Source organism: Branchiostoma lanceolatum, chromosome 16 (assembly GCF_035083965.1).
Source record: "Branchiostoma lanceolatum isolate klBraLanc5 chromosome 16, klBraLanc5.hap2, whole genome shotgun sequence".
In the NCBI taxonomy this organism is placed as follows: domain Eukaryota; kingdom Metazoa; phylum Chordata; class Leptocardii; order Amphioxiformes; family Branchiostomatidae; genus Branchiostoma; species Branchiostoma lanceolatum.
In genome coordinates, this window is record NC_089737.1 from 8872343 (window position 1) to 8899230 (window position 26888).

At 40.1% G+C, this 26888-nt stretch overlaps 1 protein-coding gene across 1 annotated transcript in view; it reads right to left on the reverse strand.

Annotated features, from left to right (window-relative positions):
* The window catches only part of LOC136422209 (uncharacterized), a 52196-nt gene that overhangs the window by 22744 nt on the left and 2564 nt on the right, over window positions 1–26888 (reverse strand). The window contains exons 5-27 of the mRNA XM_066409854.1: window positions 25972–26029; window positions 23758–23870; window positions 22935–23079; window positions 22348–22463; window positions 21708–21810; window positions 20863–20983; window positions 13150–13318; window positions 12685–12736; window positions 11982–12119; window positions 11077–11288; window positions 10220–10350; window positions 9621–9814; window positions 8945–9090; window positions 8016–8192; window positions 7238–7396; window positions 6402–6544; window positions 5917–5984; window positions 5457–5608; window positions 4598–4764; window positions 3452–3632; window positions 2849–3004; window positions 2260–2457; window positions 812–989 (exon numbers count right to left, since the gene is read on the reverse strand). Coding sequence (XP_066265951.1) covers window positions 812–989; window positions 2260–2457; window positions 2849–3004; window positions 3452–3632; window positions 4598–4764; window positions 5457–5608; window positions 5917–5984; window positions 6402–6544; window positions 7238–7396; window positions 8016–8192; window positions 8945–9090; window positions 9621–9814; window positions 10220–10350; window positions 11077–11288; window positions 11982–12119; window positions 12685–12736; window positions 13150–13318; window positions 20863–20983; window positions 21708–21810; window positions 22348–22463; window positions 22935–23079; window positions 23758–23870; window positions 25972–26029 — 3277 coding nt within the window. The remainder of the gene's footprint in view (window positions 1–811; window positions 990–2259; window positions 2458–2848; window positions 3005–3451; window positions 3633–4597; window positions 4765–5456; window positions 5609–5916; window positions 5985–6401; window positions 6545–7237; window positions 7397–8015; window positions 8193–8944; window positions 9091–9620; window positions 9815–10219; window positions 10351–11076; window positions 11289–11981; window positions 12120–12684; window positions 12737–13149; window positions 13319–20862; window positions 20984–21707; window positions 21811–22347; window positions 22464–22934; window positions 23080–23757; window positions 23871–25971; window positions 26030–26888) is intronic.

Below are 26888 nucleotides of genomic sequence, written 5' to 3' on the forward strand. Positions count from 1 at the left end.
GGTGACTATCCCCTTTTCAAGATATCAACTTAGACCAGACTGTAAGGTTTGGGCCATCGCACACCGGGGCATGCCCCTACTCTTTTTCGAAAGGTGTAGTTGGTTCTTTAACGTGCAAGGGGTGTGGCTCTCCCCATACATTATCATTGTCACCACATCAGACTCGACTTTCTATGATTTTGTCTTTTATTTCTCAACAGTAACTGATCATCAACCAAAAGTCAACACCAATTTTTACCAAGCAGTCTTGCCAAAGGTAAACTTCATATGATGGTATCTGGAAAGTCTCAGACCTGATCTGAATAACTAATTTTCCAGGTAATATGATCAGTGCAATACCTTTTACATATCATTATATGCATGTGTTTACAACAAGTACGTTATGTATACACAGAAGCAGACATTGTTTGGTGAGCCGGCCACCAGCCAGCACCAATACCTAAAAAATACAAATATTCCTTTTTATTACACAACACAACAAGGTCATTGTGTGTTATTTACAAATTTTAACAATCAAATAGTAGATTAACAAATAAGTCCATATATGGCATACTTCATAGGAAGAGCTCTCAATAATCTTAAAGGCAACCAAAGCAATATTATGGCCAAAAAATGGAAATAAAAAATGCTGAAATCTTTATGGCAGTGACGTCTACTAACATTGTTTAGCACATTTGTGAAATAACTTCATACTTTCAGGATTTTAAAACCGTGCAAAATCATGCCGTACAATGATCCCCTTAGATTAGTCTGACTTTTTGGACCCTGATATTGCTTGGGTTTCCTTTTATGCCAAATCTGCATGTCCTACTTCCGATCTGCTGTCCGTTGAGCATTGCACGTTTCTTCCTCTTTTTCTTCCTGCCACTCCTGGATGACATAGTCTTGATGCTGGAGGTGTCGGGTTGAGACGCAGTTCTCGTCGGACTCGTGTTTTGATTCTGTCTCCCTGCCAGACCCACCACTGAGCCAGTCGCAAGGGTTTGAAACTGGAGAACAAGTCAGTTTGGACAGTTCACGAAATGTGTTAGACATTGAAATACTGTCATGTAATAGTAACTAACACAGAAAGACACCTGTCCTTGGTGCTGAATACTATCCACACAAAAACAACATACCTGTCCTTGGTGCTGAACACTATCCACACACAGGCAAATGCACCTGTCCTTGGTGCAAAACATTATTCACACACAGTCAAACATACCTGCCCTTGGTGCTGAACACCATCCACACACAGGCAAACACACCTGTCCTTGGTGCTGAACACCATCAACACTAAATCAAACACACCTGTCCTTGGTGCTGAACATCATACACACTCAGTCAAAAATACTTGTCCTTGGTGCTGAACATCATACACACTCAGTCAAAAATACTTGTCCTTGGTGTTGAACACCATCCACACACATACCTGTCCTTGGTGCTGAACACCATCTACACTCAGTCAAACATACCTGTCCTTGGTGCTGAACACCATCAACACTCAGTCAAACATGCCTGTCCTTGGTGCTGAACACCATCCACACTCAATCAAACACACCTGTCCTTGGTGCTTAACACCATCCACACACAGTTAAACATACCTGTCCTTGGTGCTGAACACCATCCACACTTAGTCGAACATACCTGTCCTTGGTGCTGAACACCATCCACACACAGTCAAACACACTTGCCCTTGGCCCTGATCACTATCCACACACAGTCAAACACACCTGTCCTTGGTGCTGAACACCATCCACAAAATTCCTCCAACACCTTTTGTTATATAGGGGCAGCACCTATCACCATTTGTATAGCTCTTGGGCCACTACAGCTCTTGGGCCACTACAGTAGTTCAGTAGGGGGCTAGTCCACTGATAGTGCAGTGTGTTCAACTCCCATACTTTATCTCATAAATGCAGCGTGCTAAGCGTAGAAAGTATTCATTTCTGAAGTCTTTGGTATGAACTGACCAGAGTCTGAACCCCCTCAAACTCTAAATGGACAAAATTCACAGGACGATCACCTAAAAGATGGACTGACAACATAAGAGAAGACTCTCACCTCCCCAACCTACACAGTGTTAACACACGGGACAGACGCACCAGGCGGTTTGCCATCAAGACATTGTAGACAATGTATCTAAGTGCAAACATGTCTAATCTTCATAACAAAAGAACAACAAACAATAAACTGAGTGTTTGTGAATGAGTGAAATGGCTTTTTTTGTGAGTCTATCCTAAACTCGTTGCCATGCTTTATATGCCATCAATAAATTACCTTCCAGACGAGTTTGTAGTCATCACAGTCCTGTGTCCACACGGGAAGTTCGATGCCTCTTGGCTCCAGTAGTTTGGTGACGTCCATCCAACCACCAGGGAGCCACTTGGGTGGAACAGCGGTCCGGTACACCGCAAAGTGGATGTGGTTGTTGCATCCTGAGGGTAAAACTGTGCCAATCGGCTGCCCAGCAAAAACCTGAGGACACAAACCAAGGTCTTTTTTCCAACAACGAGAAATGATTTTACATTCAGGTTGTACTTAATTATCAAATACAATATGTACCTTGAAGTTCTCAAAGTCACTTCTGTTAGATATTTTACATTATACACCGTCAAGAAGGTCACTACAGATTTTGACATAATTATATTTTCAAAATACTCATGAAGTAGTCACGTTGGTTTATTTTCACAGATTTCAAAGTAAACTCTATCGAAAAAATCAAAACTTTGAATAATATTATGTCCTCTTGTCTCACGACTGTATTGTTTCAACTACCAACTCTGCAAATTTAAAGCCTATTATTCTTTCCACGACCCTAAAATTACATCCCCATGAACTTAAAACCATTTGCATTTACTGTACCTACCTCCACTTCCGTGGCATTAGGATCGGCGAAGAGAGTTGCGTTGGGTGATAGGTTGGTGATGAAGGCCATCATGCCCAGGGCGTTGGTGTCGGTACAGTTGATGGTGACTGTACCCGTCACGTTCTTCTTCATCATGCCAGTGAATGGGGAATACAGCTGGGGGGAAAAAAATCAGGTTAGATTGGGGTTGGTTGGTTGGTTGGTTGGTTGGTTGGTTGGTTGGTTGGTTGGTTAGTCGGTTGGTTTGTTTGTTTGTTTAATTACCCGTGCAATGGCAGCCAGTGCTGAATTGCTGCAGGGTTTACAATCACATAATACAGAACAGATACATATTTGCTCCACACTTCCCCAACCAAAGTCAGGTCCCCATTCACACCTGGATGGAGTGAGGAAAGTCGTATTAAGTGGCTTTCCCAACATCAGGGCATAGCAGTGGTTTCAAACCCAGGACCTCACGGTTGGGTGAAACATCCTACCGATTGCGACACACGATGCCACATACATGTACTCTCTAAATGCCATTACATTGGCAGTGCTGGATGTACTGGGTGTGGTAGTAGTGGTAGAAGTGGTAGCTATATTGTATACTGAGACTGTACTAACTGTTGTGGATGCAGTAGCCTCCAAGTCAATGCCCTCCCAGTTGAAGTATTTTCCGTTGTGAGTGGTCGGGTAGAACCCAGCCGGACAGCCGCCTCCAGCCGCGGAGTTGACTTTCCGAGGGAACTTGACGTGGGCTCTCGCACCAAACAGTCGCACATACATCGCTTTGACCTTCTTATAGCTGCAATGAGAGGAATTACAATTCAGAGCAATTTTACTATAATTGTAACAGTACCACCAACTGTTGAATATCATAAGGAATACCATTGACTATGTTATATAAGGAGAAATTCAAACTCTACAACTGGATAAAAATTCGGAGATTTATTTCCGGAAATAAATCTCCGAATTTTTATCCAGTTGTAGAGTTTGAATTTCTCCTTATATATTGTTTACCTGGATGTCTAACCTTCACAAACGTATCATTGACTATGTTACATATTTCTTATTGTAGTTATTGTTGATTAGCAAAGTTCTTTATTCACAACCACATAATATATTTACCCGAGCCGAAGCTTTGATGACTGAATGTCTGTCATCTTTATCAGGGCAATACTGTATTGTACATACCTGGTTGTGAATAAAGAACTTTGCTAATCGGTCATTCACCAACCTGATGAAATTATTCACAGTAACTGTTGTAAACAATTGCCCTCACTGCCGCTATAAAAACGAGTATTAAAACGTCTACATTATGTACACAAACATGTATGGCCAATGGCCAATTTAGTTTCATGGCTCACGATGTACCATCCAGCATAAGATTAAGAATCAACCACAAACTGCTCTTCTTTTTGTCCTATAAAACATGATGATTTGAACACACAAGTATTATATAATCATATGCCGACTTAGTGGCTCCTGAGGTACAATGTAGCATTTGGGTCCATCACAGTATGCCTGTTTTATTTCATTATCACACTGTCACTGACTTTTGCCCAAATCTGTTGATCGCTAGAAGGTGGACATTTTCGAAATCACAGTCGAACATATTTGATTTTTTTTATAAGACTTACTGTAACATTAGGCAGGTTGTAATACTGCTGGTAATGTCCTTTGGAGTTTGCAGATTAGTCGAGCAAGCTACAGACTAGTATGTTTTTGTTATGTGATGCCGTCTTAACACATACTGGGAAGATGACTTACTGTTCGTCTAACACCACGTAGGCGTCTTTCAGGGCGGAGACGGTCGTCATGCCCCTGTCGTAGTCATCACGGAAATCGTCCGCTACCCCGTCCAGGGGGTCCAAGGAGCCGTGCAGCCGGGTCATGGCCAGGTCAAGTTCAGTCTTGATGATCTGCTTCAACCTCGACTGAATTGTGAAAATATTATAAATCCTTGTAAGGATATGTTTATAATTACCCCCCTAAAAAACGGAGGTATTGTTTTTGGTCTGTCTGTCTGCGTGCTTGTGTTTCCGGACCATTGCATAACTTAAAACCTCCAAATAGATTTTGGTGATATTTGGTATGTAGGTCGGTCTTGGGAAGACAAAGGTCAAAGTTAATTATGAGCCTCCTGTTGAGTGACTATTGTACTGCAGCAGAACTTCCGATTTTGACATCTCGTTGATTTGTATCTTTTCCAAATGTGACAGAGATACATGTAGTAGTAAAACATATTATTAGATGACTCAGTAAGTATAGCATAAGTAAGCAAAGCTAAGGCAAGTTCAGCTACCAAGGGGCCAAAAATAGACCTTGACCTACCTACATATTAAGTATCATCACAATCCATTCAGAGATTCTTCAGTCATGCTAAAGTCATGCTGACCATAGATATCCGGAAACACGCACACACACACAGACACACACACACACACACAGACACAGACAGACATACGAACACACACGCAGACAGAAACACCAAACGCAATGCCTCCATTTTTCATAGAGGTAATAACAATTCAAATCCTACCGTATTATGTGGAGTAAAACAAATCAAAACTGGTACAATATAAGATTAAGATACATCGTAAATGCAGCATATTGTAAAAACATGTACCTCGTGCATGCCTATATATGCTGCAACGGGATCTTTCTTGGCTCTCGCTATCCATTCATCCATGGCCACTCTGCTTTCAGCCATCGCCGTGGTCAAGTTCTGCTTGGCCTGAGTCACCATCAGCCTTAGGTCAAACCAGTCAGGGAAATGACCTGAAAGTCAAGTACAATCTCAGTCATGACCTTTGAACTTGACATTTTTATTCATTTCTTGATCATGATTCAGACAAAACTGAAGTCTTTGCTGTTGACATTGTTATGACGACAACAGTACAGTCAATCTTGAAATATTTGCTGTGGTTTTATTTTCATGGTTTTTGCAATGATCTCTCCACTGAGAAATCATGATACTGTAAAATATGCATTTCTACGATATTACCTGTAGTACAGAATTATTTCAGATGGCAGCTTAAAAAAATACGTTGTGAAAATAAATGAGTTAACAGTATGAATCAACTCACCATTGGGGTACACTATTGCCATCATCTGATTTTTCCTTTGGAAAAGGGTGTATGCTGCTTGGGCAAACCTGAAAAAAAAACAGAACCAAATTTTATCATCACTCAAAATTCAAATGCACTCTCACTGGTAACTGCCATTCATTCTACGTACTAGACATTCCCTCCTCTGATGATTGTCTGAAAAACAGTGAGTCTGGCAGTCTTGAGAAATGATAATTTTGAATACTCACCTGAAATATAGGGAAGAGTTCTAATTGGCTCCGAGTCACACAGTCGTCGTAATGGCATACATGTATATTGTCAGAACAGACACTCCAAAGTTTGACCCCCGTTACACTGCATGCATACTTGACTCACGAAACAATGTAGGGTGTCAAGAACATATGTTTCAATGGGAATGGGTGCCAGTCTACATGTATTCTGCTTGTCAGCAATTATTGGAGTGAGCAGTAGGAAGGATTTTGGGCTAACTTCAGACAGCCTACCTGAAGATACACTTGAAGATATCAGCAAGGGCTCCTTTGGGGTTTGAGAAGACGTCGTCAAGGGCACCGACCAAGGTCACAATGGAATCCCAGATTTGGTCAGCAGCCCATGGCAGATCCACCGAGACAGTCATTGTCACCAACTGCACACACAGAAAAAGTATCTTTAACTAACAGTGACAGTCCACAGTAACCAATGTCTGAAAATAATTGGTCTGACTGTTAAGGTCTCATTCATTTTTTTTTTGCCCCATAGGCTTACATGTTATAATACGGGTTTTACATGGGTGCGTTCGTAATGAAGCTACAGAAAATGCACCAATATAATGTTATTCATTTTATATCGAGAACATTTACCCTAGATCATGTAAAAAAATTGCCAACAGTTTCACTACATTTAATCTCTTTTTATAGCAATTACAAACTGCACTTAGCTACACCCCCAAAAAGGCATTTTCCAGCTGTAAGCGCACGACCGCATCACCTACAATGTTGGGCTGTGCACATTCGACCTCGCGTGCGGCTGCCAAACTTTACCTGATAATTTTGTTATAAACAAGCTTTTATCAGCTTGAGATCAGTCTTAAAAGGGATTCCAACCGATATAAACACACGTTCATGCAACCATTCATTTTTTGGGGTACGGATTCTTTCAGGGTACCCACTCGGAGTAATACAGAAATGAGACCTAAACGCATAACACCCATGGATTAAGAGAAATAGGATGAGCTCAATTCTTAGCCTGGAGCTTTAGCTTAGGCTACACCCCTGACGGGCACCAGCGCAATTGGGACCTTAGCATATTTACATCTGAAAAACTGGTTTGATCCACTCACGTTGTAGAATGTTGTGATGTCGTTCCTGATCTTGTTGATTTTGTTGACAATGCCCAACACAGCCTTGACCATGGGGCGGATGGTGGGGGGCCACACGTTGGGATCGTACTTCCCCAGAATGTCCAGAACATAGATCACGGTATCCTTGATCATCCCGATCTGAAACAGAAAAAAAATCAAACCTTAGAATTTAACTACTATCAAATTTTGATATCTTATTTTTATTTATTTATTTATTTTTTACTTTTTTAATTCAATCTTTTAACTTTTAGATTTTTTTCCAAATTGTGTGCAGCAAGATGCATTTTGGGTAATATATCAAAGTCAAAGGCCACTGAGACACAAACAAAGCATGTTGGGGCACGTATTAAGCATCATCCAACAGGTCTTGACAAGAACTGTTTATACAAAAAAAACTTAAATCAAAACTGTTTGAAATGAATGAATAAACTGTTTACAAGTTAGGGGCCTTAACCTTTGACAAATCAACCTAGAGTGTATATTGCTGCACAGTTGCAGTGTAAACCCTGAACTGTCTTATCATAATACTCCTACAATAATTATTACATTATGATAATGTATTCTTAAGATCAATATAAGTCTAATTCTGCAATACATCAGCATTTTAAAACGCACATATTTTTTGCAATGTACAAGCAAGGCATTTGTTGCATTTTACTTCATAATGCTTCACGAAAAAGTGTTCAGTGTATGTAATTCAGCCTGTTGGCTGCAATGTATTACTTGCAAATAAACCATTCATTCATTCAATACAAACCCTGCCAGGAAGCGCCTCCAGAGAAGACTTGAGTGCTTCAAACAGGTCGATGATGTCTGTCTCTCCGGTCACCACACTCTGCACAGCTGATACTCCTGAACTGATGGCGCCAAAGATTTTCCCGACCACATCGTCAAACCTGCTGGTGATGTCGGTCACAGTCCCTACTTCAAACTCCTAGAAATGGAAAGAACAGCCTCCAGTTTAATTTGGGAATTCCAGTTTAATTTGGGATTACTGTATCCTTCACGTTTCAGTAATCTTAAATCAGATCTGGTAAGTAAAAATTAAGTTTAAAATATGTAGCAGCCATTGATGACCCCCTGGGGATTAGCCCAATTCTATAGAATTCTGACTGACCAGTTCTCAGAATTCTGACTCCAGTTCCTAGAACTCTGTGGGAGGTAGGTAAAAGTGAAAAAAAGGGATTCTAGGTCTTAGATTCTAGCCTTCGTAGGGGCAGTGGGTTGTTATCCACTCATCATATAGATGTCACCTAAGTTAGCGATGAAAGGAAGCTTGCAACTTAGCTCCACCAATTGTAAGCTCCTTGCAATTCAGCCCCTGGCTGTGAAGAGACAGTAGAGCCCACCCAACAAATAACTTGCTTACTATATAATAGATACAATGTACATCTTCAATAATCTCCAAGATGTAACACTATGGATAACACACTGAAAGGCATGGAGAAAACTAGGGACTTTGGCCGATTTCATTTCCTGCCACCTTTCTAGGACCTTTCTGGCATCGTTGACTTGACTTCCTGTTAGTGTCCCCGACGTGCCAAGTGTTCAAATGCCAATTGCCAAATTGCAGAAACACTACTATACACACACAAACAAACATACACACCAGCAAGCTACAAAACCTCCTACAAGGTAATAACAAAAGGGCTATATATTGTTCTGTATGAAAATTTGATACCATACCTGAAGAAGGTTCAGGTTGTACCAGGTGTGGCCAATGAAACACAGTCGTACGACGAAGAGGTCAAGGTTAACACCCAGGATTCCCAGGTGCACTCTCGCATACACTTCGTCGTGAACCTCAATCTTCAAATCACCTTCCAATGGCGCTACAGAGAGAGATCAAACACAATAATGTGACTCATCTATGGTTTTTATTGATATAAATAAAAGTATAGACACAACTTGTGGGGCTATAAACAGTAAATAATGATAATCAGGGCTTTCTCCCGATAAAAATGTATGGGGGCATTGGTGTGGGTTTCCCCGGTATTGTGTTTTAGAGGATTTCACGAACAAATGTCAGGCATTTTAAGGAAAAGGAAAGAAAAGTGATATCGATCCAGTTAAGCTCACTGAAGAGCTAAATCTTCCACTGGGATATCATATCTTTCAACAAACTGTCTGCCAGCGGACTCTGCTGTAGTGCTCGCGCAACTGTGTGGCCCAAAGGCTATAAATATAAGCGACACCAATAAATAGATAGATAGACCAATAAGCAAATAAACAAAAAAATAAATGAATAAACCAAGCCAATAAATGAATAAATAAACATGAATTGAAAAACAAATAAATAGATAAACCAAAGCAAGAAATAGATAAATAAATAAACATGTAAGCGAATGAGAAAAGTACACACCTATGTTAAAGTTCAAGCAATTTGCCACGGTGACACCAAATGACGCTCCGATTGACGTTGATCCCAAAATCTTCTTCCAAGCAACACCCGGGGCACACATGTCAAATTTGATGCCTTCCCAGAATCCTCTCTTGGTACGTTGCCTCATGGGTAGGAGGGGATTATCAAGGGCTGGACTGGTCACGTTTTTAAACCTTTAACAAGCACAAAATAGAAGGAAATTATGATGAGAATGTTACCTAGTATTAAGCTCTCTGGCCTAAGTACTTAAGTTGTAATCTAGGACTGGTACATTGTACCGTTTTTTTCAGCCATCTATTTTTCACCAAAAGAGTTGTCATCAAACTGAGCTTAATCTACCAGCAAAATGTGCCCTTCAAAATGCAGTAAAATAATGTTTAAGAGGGTCAATATCTCAAAAGTTTCCCAGGGGACCATGCCCCCAGACCCCCCTATAATAGTCGTGCCTTCGTCATGACACCTCACGCCTATGGCACTCAAAGGGACGTTTCATCATTGAAATCACGGGTAAAAGTTTCAGGCTGGCTAGAACACTGCAACAATGTAAGCCTTAGGACGATTTTTGTGAAAGCTCCTACCCTGGTCCAACATGCGGGTGATCATCTGGCAGTCTGCGCCCGTGCGGATGCGCCTGGTAGTACATGTTGGCCTCGTAACGAACCTGCTCGTTCTCGTCCATCGTGGCGGACTTGTGAAGACGGTCCGCTGCCTGTGACAGAAAGTATATTAAAGTGAAGGTGATCTGCATGGAGAAAGTTCAGTTTAAATGAACAGTTGAGCTATTCTTCCACTGGTCGTGACAGAGAAGACAGACACTATGTACAGTATTTACACCAGTCTGGTTCATTGTACTGAGAAGCCAACTTGAAGGAAAATCACAGAGCAAACATGTTACAGAAAAATGTGGGTCAATATCTTCCCAAAACCAAAATAGAATTTAGACCATTTAATCTACACTCATCTGAAGCATTACAAGTTTAGAGTAGCCACAAGTTTGACATTGTCATTTTCCAATACATTATGTTTTTGTCCTGTTATCTTGCAATAATTAACTTGTAATAGATTCACTATCATTATCATTCTTATTCATTGGTAGGTAGTGACAAAAACTGGAAATGATCATATTTTGAGTCCCCTAGTGGCTTGCTTTAGTACTGCAGTAAAACGTCCAGTTTTTGTATGTCGTGTTCTGGACAATTGCTAGTGTCATGACTTTTGGGTGGCAGATAGCTATTGCGCTTGGAAAGAAGTTACATACGTTTGGGCCCTCTAGCAGCTTTTTTTAAACTGCAGGGGCATTTTAGTAGCAGACATTGAAACAGGATGTCAAGAAGGGATGAATGAATTTTCATGCTTTTTGGGCTGTACTTAATTTTGATGTAATGTAATGGTATGTTAATTATGCAAATCAGGATTTGTTCCTATTTAAACATACCGCCTGATGATGGTACCCCCTCATGGCGTGAAGCCCCGCCCTCCTGAGTAGCGGTGGCGCCGTGGTCTGGTTGGTGTACGACAGCAGGTGTTCAAACGACCTTGGCTGGGCGGCATTACCGAGAGCCTCCAGTAGAGTCACACGCTCGAAGTCATGGAACTCCAGCTCTTCGTCCGTCATGGTGGAACGTTTCTGTCGCTCCTCCCATGGGTCTGGAATCATGGAAGACAACAACTCAGTCAACCAATCAAGAGAGAGAGATTTGAACTAATTAGAAAGGAAACAAAGTGATTGGCCTAAACTGTTCTCAAAATGACTGTTGTTGATCTGGATCATTGTACATGGTGGAACATTTCTGCCGCTTTCAAGGGGTCTTGAATAGCAGACAATGGCTCAATCAACCAATCAAAAGAGAGCTATTTGAGCTAATTAGAAAGGAAATAAAGTGATTGGTTGTTCCCCAAATGACTGTTGCTGATTTGGATTATTGAATGACTGCCATAATGATACAAGCCGATCGCCATGAAACCTTTGAAGAAAAGTAGTACAAACTACTTTTTTTGAAGGGTTTAATCGCGGTCGGCTCTTATCATTTCCAAAGTGCCAAAATTGTCAATCTGAAAACATCCTTTCAAAGCTGACTCCTTAGAAACTTAGAAAGCGATCTGTCGTAATGGCTGATTCAAATTAGAGTTTCAAAGAGGTCGATTGGTCGGGGTGTTTTAGAAAAGTGAGCAATGAACAAGTGTGTTAATTTGGGGTACATTCTGACCAGGGGTATTGTCTTCTCTGCTATACCTGAGTGTACACCTGTTGACCTACTCAGATTCAGTACGACTCATGGAAATCATAGTCGCCAAGAGCATAGTTTCTGACCATAGTCGTGCAAAAGCGTAGTTTCTGACCGTGAACGCCCAGATCTGCCTCCATCCGTCCCACGACTCGGTCTGCGGTCTCGTGGTGGCCGTGTTTCAGCATGTTCTCCACGATGGCGCCCAGGACCAGCAGACATCGCTGGTTCACACTGGCGATCAGGTAAACCTCTGTGGACAAACATTGCACAAAAAAACAAAGAAAAACCTTTAAAAAATATGTAAATCATACGTATTACATTTATGACATGTGATGATAATGTTTGATAGGAGGAACTTTAGGCAGTAGGCAGGAGGAACTTTATTACAAGACAATTGTACATGGTACAAAGTATGACAAGACTTCATAAACATAACACTATGATATAAGTGTAATTGCCATTGGGTGTTCCAAACTAGCCTGTATTTCTATGGTATCCAGGTATATCTTTAAAATTCCTATGGAATAATTCAAACATGTGCCATCTGTGTTGCTGTTGAAAAATTTGAATACCGGATTCGGACATTGGAATGAGAACTGATGTTCTTACAATTTTTTTGTTTGAGGACACCAAATGTTCTGGCACAAATCGATTTGAAATTTACTTTTTTGGGCCGGTACGGCAAAAAAGGAAACACAGTATTCCAAACAGAAGTCTTGGTTTTCCTGTATTTTACATAGATGGTTGTATGGTATCGTATGTATTATGTTTATGTATATAAAAAATACAACACAATACAAGTGTAATTGACCTACCATCATATTCATCTGGGAAGAATGCCAGGTTCTCAAGGGTCCTTATGAAGCGCTGAAATGATACACAACAAAAGTTATGATCCAACAGTACTTGGTCATAATATTGATGCTCTGCAAGATACTTTTTTCAATGTCGTTGCAGTATATCGTAATATATTATCATCAATGTTTCAAAGTCAAGGCCAACATGGGTAAAACAGAGGTTAGATCAGTACATTTCACGTCAACCTTTGCCGGATACCCTGAGACTGCCACATTGAAAAAAAAGTCGTTCTAGAGGCCTTATTAAGAATGTGAACTTGAACACCTGGATATTTGATCATGAAGTCTTGATACCTTCAGGATTACTGATGCTGCATTTTTTTCCAATGTGGTGATCTTAGGGTACCTGGTGGGATTATGAATATGAGAGTGTGAAGCCGCAATTACGATGAGTAGTTTTTTGTTCATGTAAGTTAAACCTACTTGTGGTATTGGTTCGTCTATCGCCACATAGTGCACCAGGACTCTCTCAATCAGGTCCTTGTCTGGTTCATCAGCCAACAAGACGTAGTCGACGACCAGGTCGTCTGTGAAGTCTGTGTGCTGATCCGCCACCGCATCCATCAGGTGATACTTGTCAAGACGCTTTGCACTACCAACAGAAACAGATAGGGGGCATGATTGAATAGTGGTTGATAGAGAGATTCTAATCAAAAGAAAACTATGTGCGCTGATCCACCACTGCATCCATCAGGTGATACTTGTCAAGATGCTTTGCACTACCAACAGAAACAGATAGGGGGCATGATTGAATAGTGGTTGATAGAGAGAATCTAATCAAAAGAAAACTATGTGTGCTGATCCGCCACTGCATCCATTAGGTGATACTTGTCAAGACGCTTTGCACTACCAACAGAAACAGATAGGGGGCGTAATTGAATAGTGACTGATAAAGAGATTCTAATCAAAAGAAAACCGTGTGAGCTCATCCCCCACTGCACTTTCAAAAACAACTAAGTTTTGATGAAAATTTTCAGCCAGTACAAAATGCGTCCCGCATCCTATGCATACATGTAAGCATGTTAAGCCAAACAAGGGCAATTGGTTGACTAACTGTTGACAAAATTCAGTGTAGCGAATTTAAAACCATGAGTCCGTCAAATACTCAATTTTCTCCCTGCCGTGAAACTAAATCCATGCGAACTTAAAGCGATTAACAGTATTTACTAAAGGCAGTGTTGAAATATGTATACGGGTGCCTTAAAAGCTGTACGTTTCCAAACACAGTACATTTTGTATACTTGTAATACTACTGGAATTTATAAGTCTATTACCTCCATCCTTCATCACTGTTGTGCCTCTATCTCAATTATCTAAATAAAACACACGGTCTAAAGAAGGATTCTTGCTTCACAGCCAGTTCTTAAGGGGGCTCAACAACTTGAAACAAGGACTTAAGACCTCCAGTAGCTGTATATTTAAAGATGTATTATCCAGATTTTCATGATCACTTGATAATCACTTTTTAATCTGTGAAAGTGTCCATGGAGATTTAGCATTCACTAAGAGCTATTAGGTGTTTTCAACGGTTTTCAGTTTGAATTAAAAATTTTCAGCCAGTACAAACGGTGTCCCGCATCCTTAGCAGTCATGTAAGTGTGTTAAGCCAAACAAATGCAATTGGTTGACTAATTGTTGACAAAATTCAGTGTAGCGCTACTTTTGTTTCAACTGCGAATCTAAAACCATAAGTCTGTCAAATACTCCATTTTCTCCAAGCCGCGAAATTAAAGCCGGGCAAACTTAGAGTGATTAACAGTATTTACTAAGGGCAGTGTTGAAATATGTACAGGTGTCTAAATCTCAGTACATTTCCAATCATTGTACATTGTATATTTGTATACTAATATACATCAAACTTTGTATTTGATAATAGTATTTACTAAGGGCATTCTTGAAATACATGTATGTATAGGAGCGTCTAAATCTGCATGCTTCCAAACACTTATAATACATTGTCAATGTATTTTGTATAGTTGACATTTACTAAGGGCACCTCAGGGTTGAAATAATATGTATATAGGGGCATCTAGATCTTCACATTTTTCAAACACAACACATTTGTATATTTCCATAACATTACATTATACAATAACAGTCTCATTGCAATCTATAGTTTCAATATTCAGTATCCAATTTGTACAATATCATTTCTGATATCATACCAATATCAGTTCCCAGATAGACAATAAAACTTCGAATCAAGCCATTGTGTTGGACCGTTGATGGTCGTACATAGCAACAGCCAGTCCAAGCGAAGCTCAAAATATTTTCTGAAATAATACAAACAGGCCGCTAAGAATTCAATTATAGCTTTGCTTGCCATAACCTGTGACGGTCACCATTTCTATGCCCAAAACAAGTTGTTGTTGCCACTTGATTGATGTGTTCTACAACTAAAATTGTAGCACAGAACACCAAATACAGTAGGGACATCTTCACTAGATGGGATTAAAGAATGCTTAATATATGCAAAGGTTAGGTGAGACATTGACATTAACGTTATAGATGGTATAAATGCCGATTTGCATAACACTTAGCTTTGCAGGCACAAGGTTCGTCCGCAGCTGGTTATATAATTATATTACACTGAACAAACTGTCACACCTAACCTTTTCTTAGTTTACTTTGTGTACTAAGTGTACTTTGTCTACTCACTTCTCGGAGTCTAATGTTTCAAACCAGGTCAAACCTTTAGGCACTTAATACTACAAGAAATGCCTTATCTTCCACACACCGTAAAACCTTGATAAGCGGTAAGACTGAGGATGAAGCATGATGATTTTCTTTAGCTTGGTACATAAATCTATTAGGAGGTCACTTTAATAGTAAACACACCCAATGTGAAATTTTTGGCTTCATTTTGGCATACATGTAATGGTTTAAGGGTGTGTGGCCTAGAACCCAAAGGGACTGGGTTCAAATCCCCTGACCACGGATAGTGTGCCCTCGGGAAAGGCACATTACACGACTTCCCTCCTGGCCTCACTTTGTGTTGAACAACAAGTACCTGACTTAGGTTGTGGAAGTAAAAGGCAGTGGAAGGAGAGGGATGGGCTCCACTTCCAATACCATGCCCTAGACACAGTTGGTTCAAGAACATTACCCACTGCCCCTACGGCCACAAAAAAGCTATGGGACTACTTTTCACATGAATGTATCAGGATGTCAATTTATTGAACACAAAAAGTACAGACTGAATGTCCGTCTCACCCGTATAAGATCTGACAATCAAATATGTCGTGGGAGGAGTAAGCCCAAGCTAAATACTGGTATAAGCTATAGAAAGGTCATAAGATGACACTAAATAGACAAAGAAAAGACTGCACTGTTTCTTTGCAAACATGTCTACTGAACATTTCTTTTCTGAAGCACTGAATCGGATCTCTTATTTAAAGTTTACACACCTAGCCTAAGGTGCACTGTGTTTTCCCACTACCTTGAAACACCTGCAATGGGTACATAGGGGTGAGGATGCAAGATTCAAATCTCCGGTTGAGTCTGTGAATTACAGTTTATCGCATTATGCCTTTAGATCTTTAGACCTACCACAGTATAGAATCACTGACTCTCTGGGTCCATCTAAAAGGATTTTGTTTGACTGTTTGTTTTGCATAAGCGGCAAACTGTCTTTAAGCATAACACACTGGTTTTGTACAGTAAATAAAATTTGGGTAAGACAAAACTGTAAAAAAAATTTTTTTCACAGAATGTATCCCTAGAAATTTCAACAAGCGTGGTGGGTTCTTTAATCATTGCTCTAGGTGTGGCTCTCTTCAAACATGGTACACCTCCGGCTATACGTCCCATCCAAGAGGACGTCCCTTATTGAAGCTTAGAATGACTAAATTTCACCCGAGTCAAGTGAGGAAATAGGTGTTAAGTGCCTTTCCCAAGGGCATAACACTGGGGATAGGGATTTGAACCTAGAACCTTTAGATTCAAGTCAACATCCCTTACACACACAAGACCACCTTTGATCATGACATAATCATTATCAACCGATACCACAATATTGTTCTTTTATACGTTTTTGTACGTCTTTTATGTAACTGATATCCTGTTTTTCCCAGAAGTGGAAATAGTGCGCTGACGCAAGTGACCTGTTAAGTTGTCAACACTCCATTATAAGTGTTCACAATAAAACACTGTACACAGCCATTATTCACCGAATACAAAACCTATCAGTTCTTTACTAATGACGCTTTGCATGTAGCAAATAGCAAGACAATGTTCCGGCCTACATACATGTACGTCCATGCTTAATTGGGTGATTATAGTAGAGGTATGTAATTCATACCTCTTTTTTTAACCTGCTTTATCTAAATGACATTTATTTAAAGAAACAGGCAAAAGTACTTAAAGGATCAGGACAATTCGGCACTTAACCAGCAAGTCCCAGTAAACTCGGCCCAAACCCCTGGTCAACTTGGCCCAATACCCTGGTCAACTCGGCCCAAACCCCTGGTCAACTCGGCCCAACACCCTGGTCAACTCAGCCCAACACCCTGGCCCAAACCCCTGGTCAACTCAACCAAACACCCTGGTCAACTCGACCCAACACCCTGGTCAACTACTCAGTTTAACATTCTGGTCAACTTGGCCCAATATATATCCTGGTCCACTCGACCAATTGCATTAGGTTAGGTTTGACGTTAAGTGTAGGGTTCGGGTTAAGGTGCTGGGTCGAGTTGACCAAGGCTTTGGGCCGAGTTAACCAGGGTGTTGAGCCAGTTGGTCTGATTAGCCATGGGTCAAGTTACCAAAGGGCCGAAGCGTCCAACATCCAAATACCAAACAATGGTGAAAACTACTGGCACTAAGTTACATATGGTTAACATCAACAAATAAAAGAAGATTTGAAATTCCAGAAATACAAGCAATTCTATTGCAATAAAAGGCAACAATTATCGGAATGCCAGTTAACAACAAGATTAAATGTTATGTAAAGGTTTTGAAATAAAGGTATTTTTACTAGAGAAAACTGTTCTATTTTTGCAGTGATGTTGAAAGGGGTCACATACTAGATTCTTCTCTTTGAAACCTTTGAAATCTTTATTCAAAATACCACTTAACAAACTTGTTGGGTCTGAATTGTGTTAACTTGGTATTTACACAAAATTCTGGAAGAGGTTTTACTAAAATCAAGGTTTTGTGGTTAAAACGTAGAGTATTAAAACCAGAGCCTGTGATACACAATCTCTCGATCACTGCCAGGGGCTTATCGGTGGCTAATTCCTGACCTAAAGGAGTTGGCTTTCAAGCTTCTAGGGGTGACCAGTGGAATTCGGAGGGCTGCTAAAAGCTTGATTTAGTCAGGCTTATCAAAACCCTGTTCAGATAACGACAAATAAATACTTAAGAATTGGAATAAATCTCTTACATATCAACAAGACATTAACATGTACACATTTTGCGTTGTTTATATTATACAGACTGTCGCCCGTACTTAAAAGTGAGTAGAGGTGCTTTCAGATTTTGAAGCACTGTTCATTCAGCCAAATATCATGATAGTAAGTCTCAAACAGTTGGTTACTGATAGCAGAGGGTCTTGATCATGTAAAATTGGCCAGGACTGTTTCTGCTTGTGACTGCAGGTGGTTGTCTGTGCCAGGTGGCTGCCCGACCCTCAGAGGTTTGACTAAGGAATGGCCGAGTTTGTTTCCCATTCTTTGGCAGATAGGCGTGTCCAGTTTATTGGAATTCCGTTTCAGTCTGTCTTTCAGACAAATTCGTTTCCTAAGTAGCTGTAAGCCTATTGTACGGCTTATTGAAGCTATTTAATCAAATTCAAAACAGAGGAGTGGCTGATATGTACAAAGACATTAGCAGTGTACACCAATGTTTAAAGAGGGCTGTACTTTGCTTGTATGGACCACTGGGTAATTGTCAATACACATATCGAATGACAGCCAGCTTGTCCTGTTGTTTATTTGCCTGTTGTCTTGATGCAACGTCCATCCCAGAAATGTTTCCATAAACAAAACTGGATTTGTTTGCGAATTGTGAGAATTTTTGACACAAACTGAAGATAAAGTATAATCTTACAAGGTAGTTGTTATATATAGAATACAACACAATGTATTCTGTATTGCCCGAGGTGCTGGCCCGACCGCGGGTCGATGCGGCCTGCAGGAGGGCCGGGACCGAGGGTGATGCAGAATACACCGTGTTGTATTTCATTTATGTTATACCAACCAAAAAAAAAAACACATTTTAATGCAAAATGTGCCTGAAGTCAAGAGAGTTTTGTGTCCTCAAACAAAGAAATCGTAACAACATCGATGCCAACCTCCGAATCCGGCATTCAAATTTTCGACAGCGGCGTTTTTGCGGCACAATATTAAGAGAAAGTTTATTTGCAAGTTCATGCCTGAAGGTGACAATGGACAGTGAATAACGTTGTTGTAACAACTGTAGTATGTCTTAACAAGTTGGGTTTGACTTCTTTTTTGGACTTTTTGTACAATTTGTGTGTTGTACAATTTGAAGAACAACCTGAACCATTTCAATGTTGAACAACGCTTGAAACTTTCCTTTATTTGAACAACTTAAGCTTCATTTGACCCAAGTATTCATTGGTATTCTAAGAGCCTTAGACATCCGCATCAAAAAGAGTTCACCATATGCATTTATCATTTCTTTAGATACCCGAGTCCGTAACCACACAAGTGTAAACTACCAATCAGCCATGGAGGCCAGGGCTCTTTCAGTGCTATTTGCTTTTTCTGTGACCCTTACGGACCAGCCCCTCTTTGAGTCAATCTAGACGACCCGTTGACAGAGTTTTGCACACCTCCTCTTTCAGAGGCATTGTCGGTAAAGTGGGGTAAGGCTAATATTGGTGACAAAAGTACATAGCACCATGCCATCCGATTTTTCGAAAGAATAGAGATATGTACAGAACATGCCAGCAACAAAATGACAATTACCGTTATCAGTAACACTCACTCAACAGTGAAAATTAGGTCAAGGGATTAGGAATGGTTTTGTCTAAGAGAGCGTCACAGCCTGGTGTGGCGTCAAATGGCTTAACAGCTAGTGGAGGTGACGTAGAGAGGTCACAGGTTCAATTCCTGGCATCCCCGGCCGTTGTGCTCTTGTTGAAGGCACTTAACATGACTTTCCTCACTCCACCCAGGTGTAAAAATGGGTCCCTAACTTTGGTTGGGGTAGTAATATAAAAGGCAGTGGAAGGAGAGGGCTGGGCTCCACCTTCTAATACCCAATGCCTTAGACACAGTGGATATCACAAACCACTGCCCCTACAGCATAAAAAAGCCAATGAGATTTACCTTTACAAAGAGATGTGTCAGTGAAGGGGGGGGGGGGGGTCTTTGTCTTGTTTTGACCTTACTTGGATTGGGTGGCAGGTGGTTTAAGACATGTTGACAAAATTAAATGCAAACCTGTCAGCAGATGCACTGCTTTGTTTTAAACTGGCAGCTTCTACCAAATGATCCATACAGCTGTCTGAATAAAGTGGCATGTAGTCTTTCTTGTGCTTGAGGGTTGTTTGCTGACTTAGAACCAAAAGGTTTTGGGTTCAAATCCAAAGCAGGTCCCAATGTTGTGCCCTTGGGAAAGGTACTTAACACCTGTTTTATCACTTAACTCAGGTGAAAACCTTAAGCTTTGGCAAGGGACGTTCTCTCAGATGGGACGAAAAGCTGGTGGTCATGTGATTGAGGAGAGCCACATCTTCAGCACATTAAAGCAGTCGTCCTCAATTGAGGCGAATCATGCTCGTAGTGCAATGTGGCTATGCTACAGCTCGCGTATTCAGCAAAGCTCATTTCCTCAGCAGACTCTACTCTTCTCGATAAGTGTGTTGGGTTCTTTTACGTGCAGATCGAGGTCTGACGCCATACGCACCCTTACATACGGGACTGCCAGCTTTACGTCCCCATCCAAGAGGACAAAACGACTTTTCCAGACCCGGGCACGAACCTGGCTCTATCAAATTTGAACCAGGTGTTGCCAGAGACAGAGAGCGCAGACAACTACACCACTCGGACACGACTAATTGTTTAAACAACACAATATTGGTACGCAAAATCAAACACTTTAACAAGGGATATCAAGGAAAGGCTTAAAGAGCATAAAACTTGACAGACAAAGGGAAAAGTAACTCACGCATATCTGCTGCTCTGGTTGAAGTAGAAGTCGACGACAGTGACCAGATCTTCGTTTGTGAGTCGTTCCAGAGTTTCCCTCAGATGAGTGTAACAGGGAATGATGTCTTTCTTGTTGGAGCCTACAAGAATAACATATTGTGTTAAATCATGCATGGTGATAGAGAAAACTAAATACATTTTATCCTGAATGTAACTACATGTAATGTAAATTGAGCTGGTAAATCATTTAACGTCTTGCACATTGAAGTAGCCGTTTGGCACCCAATTACATGGCAGTGTTACTAATGGTTATAGAGTTAGGCAGCAGGGAGAAGGTTGAAGTTTAAAGGGACAAATTTCACGGCAGTGGGGAAAGTATGGTAATTCTAAGACTTGTTTCTTTCACTTTAATTTTATGTTCACTGTTTTCATGGTCACCTCTGTACCGTGAACTTATCATCAAAGGTACCGTGTAACAGTAACTGTTGTCATTATTTATGATTCCTTCACACATCCATTCTGTAAATCACTTGCCGCCATCGTGAAGTTAAAGTTCAGTGAAAATGTTGATTTTTCTTACACCGTGAAATTTTGCTACTGTGATTGTGAAGATGAAGTGAATTATGACAGAGCAAAAGTCATGTTCATGGAATATTGAGTTTGTGGTTAGAGCTCACCACAAAAACTGCAAGCATTAACCACTACAAATATTTCACAATTTGGCGTATATTGTTTTATACTGTTCATCATTAAAAGAGAGACTTGAAAGCAAGAAATAGCAGAAGTTGTTTAATAACTTTTAAACTTTACAGCTCTTGTCAAAATGAAATTTAAAGAAATTTTCTACCATAAGAAATTCTTTACCTCGTTTGATGATGAGTTTTCTCAGACATGTCAGGTCCTGCTGGATGGGTTTCCTCACTTCTGTCAAGTTCAAGGGAGGACCAATCGGCACCTTGTGTTTACGCTGTAAAAATGTAAATTACAAGACAACACTTAGTCCTTCATTGAATGTAATGCAATAGAATCACATGCTTTCTCTGTTTTTCTCTTATCTGACTAAATACATAATGTAATACTATCAGGAGCACAATACCATATGTCAAAACATATTTCTGAGTCTTTTTTTTCTTAAATAGGATATCAAGAGAAATCATACTAAGATTTGTTCAATCCATTAGGGTATGGAAGTCCAATTAGTGATTCTAGCAATCTGATTGGTGGACAATGATGATTGTATTATATACAGTCATTACTGTCCACAAATCAGATCCCTATAGAATCACTAATTGGACTTCCATTTCTTTTATTTCCGTGAAGTTATTTAGTGGTAGCAAGGTGGTAGTGGCTTTCTCAATGGTTATGTAGGGCTCGAATGAGCACATTTTTAGCACAAGGTGTCCTCATGTTGGCTTTTAAAGACCAGGTGCAAAGTGCCCTATAGGGGGTTTAATCAATTAACCATTTAAAGGTGGTTTCTGACAGGACTGTGTTGAAGACCCACCTGTGACACAGTTATGGCGTCCTGGTAGAGCCCCTCTGGTCGAGAAGGAGGTTCGGAATGACTCAGGCCAATCAGAGTGAACTCAGACTCCGCAGAGGTGGACATCTCAGGAATGTCTGGGGGAGAAATGATAATTATTTATCATACACTATATTTAGTAAGTTAAATAGTTTCATCAACACTTTCTGGTAGAGTATGATTATGTACATGTATTTGGGGGGAAAGGAAGTAATTCACAGCACTTTAACGGTGGGAATTAGCAAAACAATCACTGTCTCAAATGCTAGTAATCAAATATCTGCAATGAGTAAATTTTAGCAGTTGACTACTGATTTTTAAAGTAGTGAAAATTAAGTTACCGTTAACAAATCAAGAATCACAGTAAGTTTCATAGATTGGTAGAAATGCATAGAATCTGATCTAAGAAAAGCATGATAATTTGCTGTCAATTCTAACTCAGTCATACATTGACCTTGTATCTTTGTGTCTTTTGAGAAGGCCTAATGATAACAACACTTTTTCTTAATGTACCGGTCATAGGCACCCAGTGTAATTATAAGAGTACTGTTGACGTTCTATGCTCTCACCTATGTCTTCAGGTTCGTTGACAAAATTTCCACCTCTGGTGCCTTTATGGACGTCGTACCCTGGTTGGTTCTTTTTAGGTGAGGAGAATTTCTCTTTGATCAGCACACGGTGTGGAACTTCCCCATCCTTTTTGAAATACAACTCCTGCAAAAAAAGAAAACATTTGTATTTCATGTTAACATTTGATGACAATAGCTAATCACAAATTGCTTTTTTTATTGATATTGAAAAATGTATAGTTAGATTTTCCAACAGTTTGGGTTTTGAAGAAAAAAGGCTTGGTTGAATTAAAAGTGTCACATCATCACACTCAAATATTATAAGGTAAATTTCAAATAGACCAACCACTTAGACCTCTGTCAAAATGCTAATATTTGAAAGACATGCAGCTACTACCTAATTGGTCAAACTCCTAATTGCCATGCTCTCATTGGTTGAACTGATAATTGTGATGGACAGGCAGGATTGGTCTGAACAGACAAAAATTGATGCGTACACCGTTGTCATCCATATAATCAAATCAACATGTTCCAACTCATATTAGCCTTGACATTCCAGCAACTTGGGCAGTACTTGCCGCTCTCCAAGGGTTAGAGATACTACTGTAAATGAATTTAAGTTTGCATGGTTTTAATTTCGTGGTCGGTAGAAAATTGAGTGTTTGCGGTGGTTTTAAGTTCGCGTTTGAGACAATAGTAGACAAGCGGGTATATATAGGAGGGCAAAAAGATTTGCGGTGGTTTTAAGTTTGCGGCGAAGAGATCACTTACGAAAAACGCAAACATTTCTGTATCTACAGAATATCATATGTGCCACAATCACCTTGTGCAGTCTTGTGTCACTCTTGTGCTCAAAGGCAGGATGACCTTCTCTTTGTTTGGTGAACTTGACGCCACCCTCGTGCGGTTCGGCGCTGTACGTGGCCTGGTGGTCACCTGATACAAACCAGATATAACGTTAATGTTGTTATGGTAAACCGTTAAATTGTCACAAACAACTAAAAAGTCTGAACAATTCATGTTTAATGTAGACCTATATATAAATATTATAAGGTGTCCTAGAAACCTTGTCTAGAAAAACAACATGCACATCTTTTTAGATAGCTGTACTTTCTTGCCAACTAATGAGCTAAAAATTAAAGTTGTTGTGTAATAATGGAGTTTTCTTAAACTGATATATGCAAATATTAACTTCTCAAATCAAATGTGGTTGTGATGGAAGTCCTTATAAAAACTTTTTATTATAAAAAGAAATAATGGCTGAAAACATACAAAGAAACATACAGACAGACATCCAAACAGATACATGTAGCCACACACAGATAGACAGACACAGCGATAACTAGAACATTACTGTTTGTTACAAACCATACTCGTGTGTTTATGAAGGTTCAGAAGACACAAAATCATGATTCTGCAGGCACACCGCAGTCCTTTGCTGTAGTGTAAAACTCGTAAACTAATTGATGCACTCCTAAACGTAAAAAAGGCGGTCTTACTATCATAGCACACAAGATCCTCTCATAATAGAACATAAAAAACATTTTGACGTACTTAATGCTTTTTATTTGACACCAAATATATCAGTGAAAGTACTGGTGAGTGTTTAGATGACACTACTAAGTGCATTTTGTTGCCCTTCGCGTTTGCATGTTACTCTAAGTGACTCATGGGATGTCCCAGGACGTCCCTTGATTACTTCATCCTTGTCGACCAATCAGATAGCTGGAATCACTATGGCCTCTTCTTGCAACAAGAAAAGGTGATCAAAGGTGTTTTGTAACTGTATTTTTCTTTGTTTTACACTGTTGTGCGTATGCTAATGTTTTTCGTTTTCTGTGCGCTAACAGGGCTTATAATAGTGATGTTATGCAAGTTAACATTCCTAGGAGTATTATCGAATTCTATACATCAGGCAACTTAAAGGTGTTTTGTAACTTTTACTTTTGTTAGTTTTTTACTTTTGTGCGTATGTTTACGTTTCTTGTTAAATGTTTTCTTTGGGATAAGTGAGCTTTGTGATGCTATACAACTGTTACCTTTCTGGGGAGGATTATCGAATTTCTTTTTTATTCGTCCTAAATAAGGCATTACGGTGGCCCACAATCAAGGCTATTCACTGCGACCGCCAGAACGTTTACATTTGAAACAGAATAAATGAGTGTTTTTGAGGTTATTTTTATCCTGTGTGACCCTGACATAGTTTTTGAACAAAACATTCCCGTGGGAAAAAAGAAATAAAACAAAGAAGCTAGAACAAAGTCGCAAAACGGGTCGCGGAGTTTTTAGTTTTAGTACGGTATGCCTGGCAGTTTTTCTGAATCGTTGACTACAAAGCAGCCTATACTCAAAGGACAGCCGAGCTCCTTCAAGTCTTAGACGCAGAATACCGTGAGATCTTCGTTCTATCTGGAGTGACCACCGTGAGCTATGTTGTTTGACTTAAGACGGTCGTTTGCAAACGGACAGACAGATCCAGGGCAAGATTGGTCACGCAATGTCGGGAAAAGACAGACGACACCACCGTTGTCATAGCAACGTGATATAAACAGAAGGATCTGGAAGAAGCAATTGATCATGACTACTAAGGTGGGGACGGTTGAGCAATCAATGGCAGTGACGTTGCTATGGAAATGGATGTGACGTCAATGAGTGAAAGCTGAGGCAGCTTATGTAAGGGCTGTCAATCATTTGATTTAAAGATGCTAACTACTCATACTAGCTTAAGATTTAAGAACACTGGATTACGCGAAAAACAATTTTTGTTTTGCTCAGCTTGAAATAGAGTCGACGCGGGAGCCTTGATTAATATTGATTAGATTAAAATCTACCAAATGAAAAGGACAGCCTGTCTCTTTCGTCCCCAATGTTAATCTAATTAACAAACGAAGGATTGAAAGAACGGAACGTACCCACAAGGCACGTCTCGTTGTTAAACTGATTAACAAACCAACGAATGGACGGACGACACGTACCCTCATCGCACGTTTTGTTTTAAGCTGATTAACAAACGAACGAATGAACAAACGGCACGTACCCTCGTGTCCCGTCTCGTTGGTGACGTAAGACCAACGGTCTTCATTTGCTCTTCCCACCTGCATAACAAGCGTTGAAAAAGAAGAAAAACATATATGTAAACTGACAATCTTAACGACAAAGTTATATTTGCTGAACGGATAACACGTGGAAAGTCAAGCAGAACTTTTTCAACACGGACTACCATAGCACTGACCCGGCAAAACGTTTACAGGTCCAGAATGTAGGACTTTGCGAGATGTTCTTCTTATCTTTCTGGTATACAGGCCACAGTTTTAGGCACTTGTAAAGGACTAGAAGTAAACTAAAGTAGATACCTCACTGGGCGGCGCCAAATTGCGAAATTCGTTCTCAAAGTGCATGGCGCAAACCGCCAAACGGCGCCAAACTGTCTCCTAAAATTGCGTTGCTTTTTTGTGTGGAAAATTTCACTGATTCGTAATCGGCAAAATGGCTTAAAGCGGAGCAATTACTGCAAATTTCTTTTTCAAGAATTTTAATCATTGTAAATTGTTTTTTAAGTCAGTAGCAACATTGCGATTTCCGATAAAGTTATCTTATTTGGAGCCTAAACAAAGAATGTGACATTCCGGGCGCGACCGTTTTGTTTGTAAAAGTCAGGTATTTCACATCGCACCGTGTGACCGCAAGGAAAAATTGACAAATTCGCACAAAGTGCAATAATTTGTATCTGTATCGACGTAGCCAGTGTATATCCGCCCTTCGGCGTAACACACCAGCTTCACAGGCACGCAGCGCAGAAGCAGATGGTTATATTACACTGAACGACCTGTCACACCTAACGTAAATCTAACTTTAAGCGTTGTTCAAAGTTATCTACTGTCTGAGAATGCTGCTGACAATACTTGGTCGCAACGAGTTCCACTCTACGATAGTTCAAGAAATGCTCCATGTTTC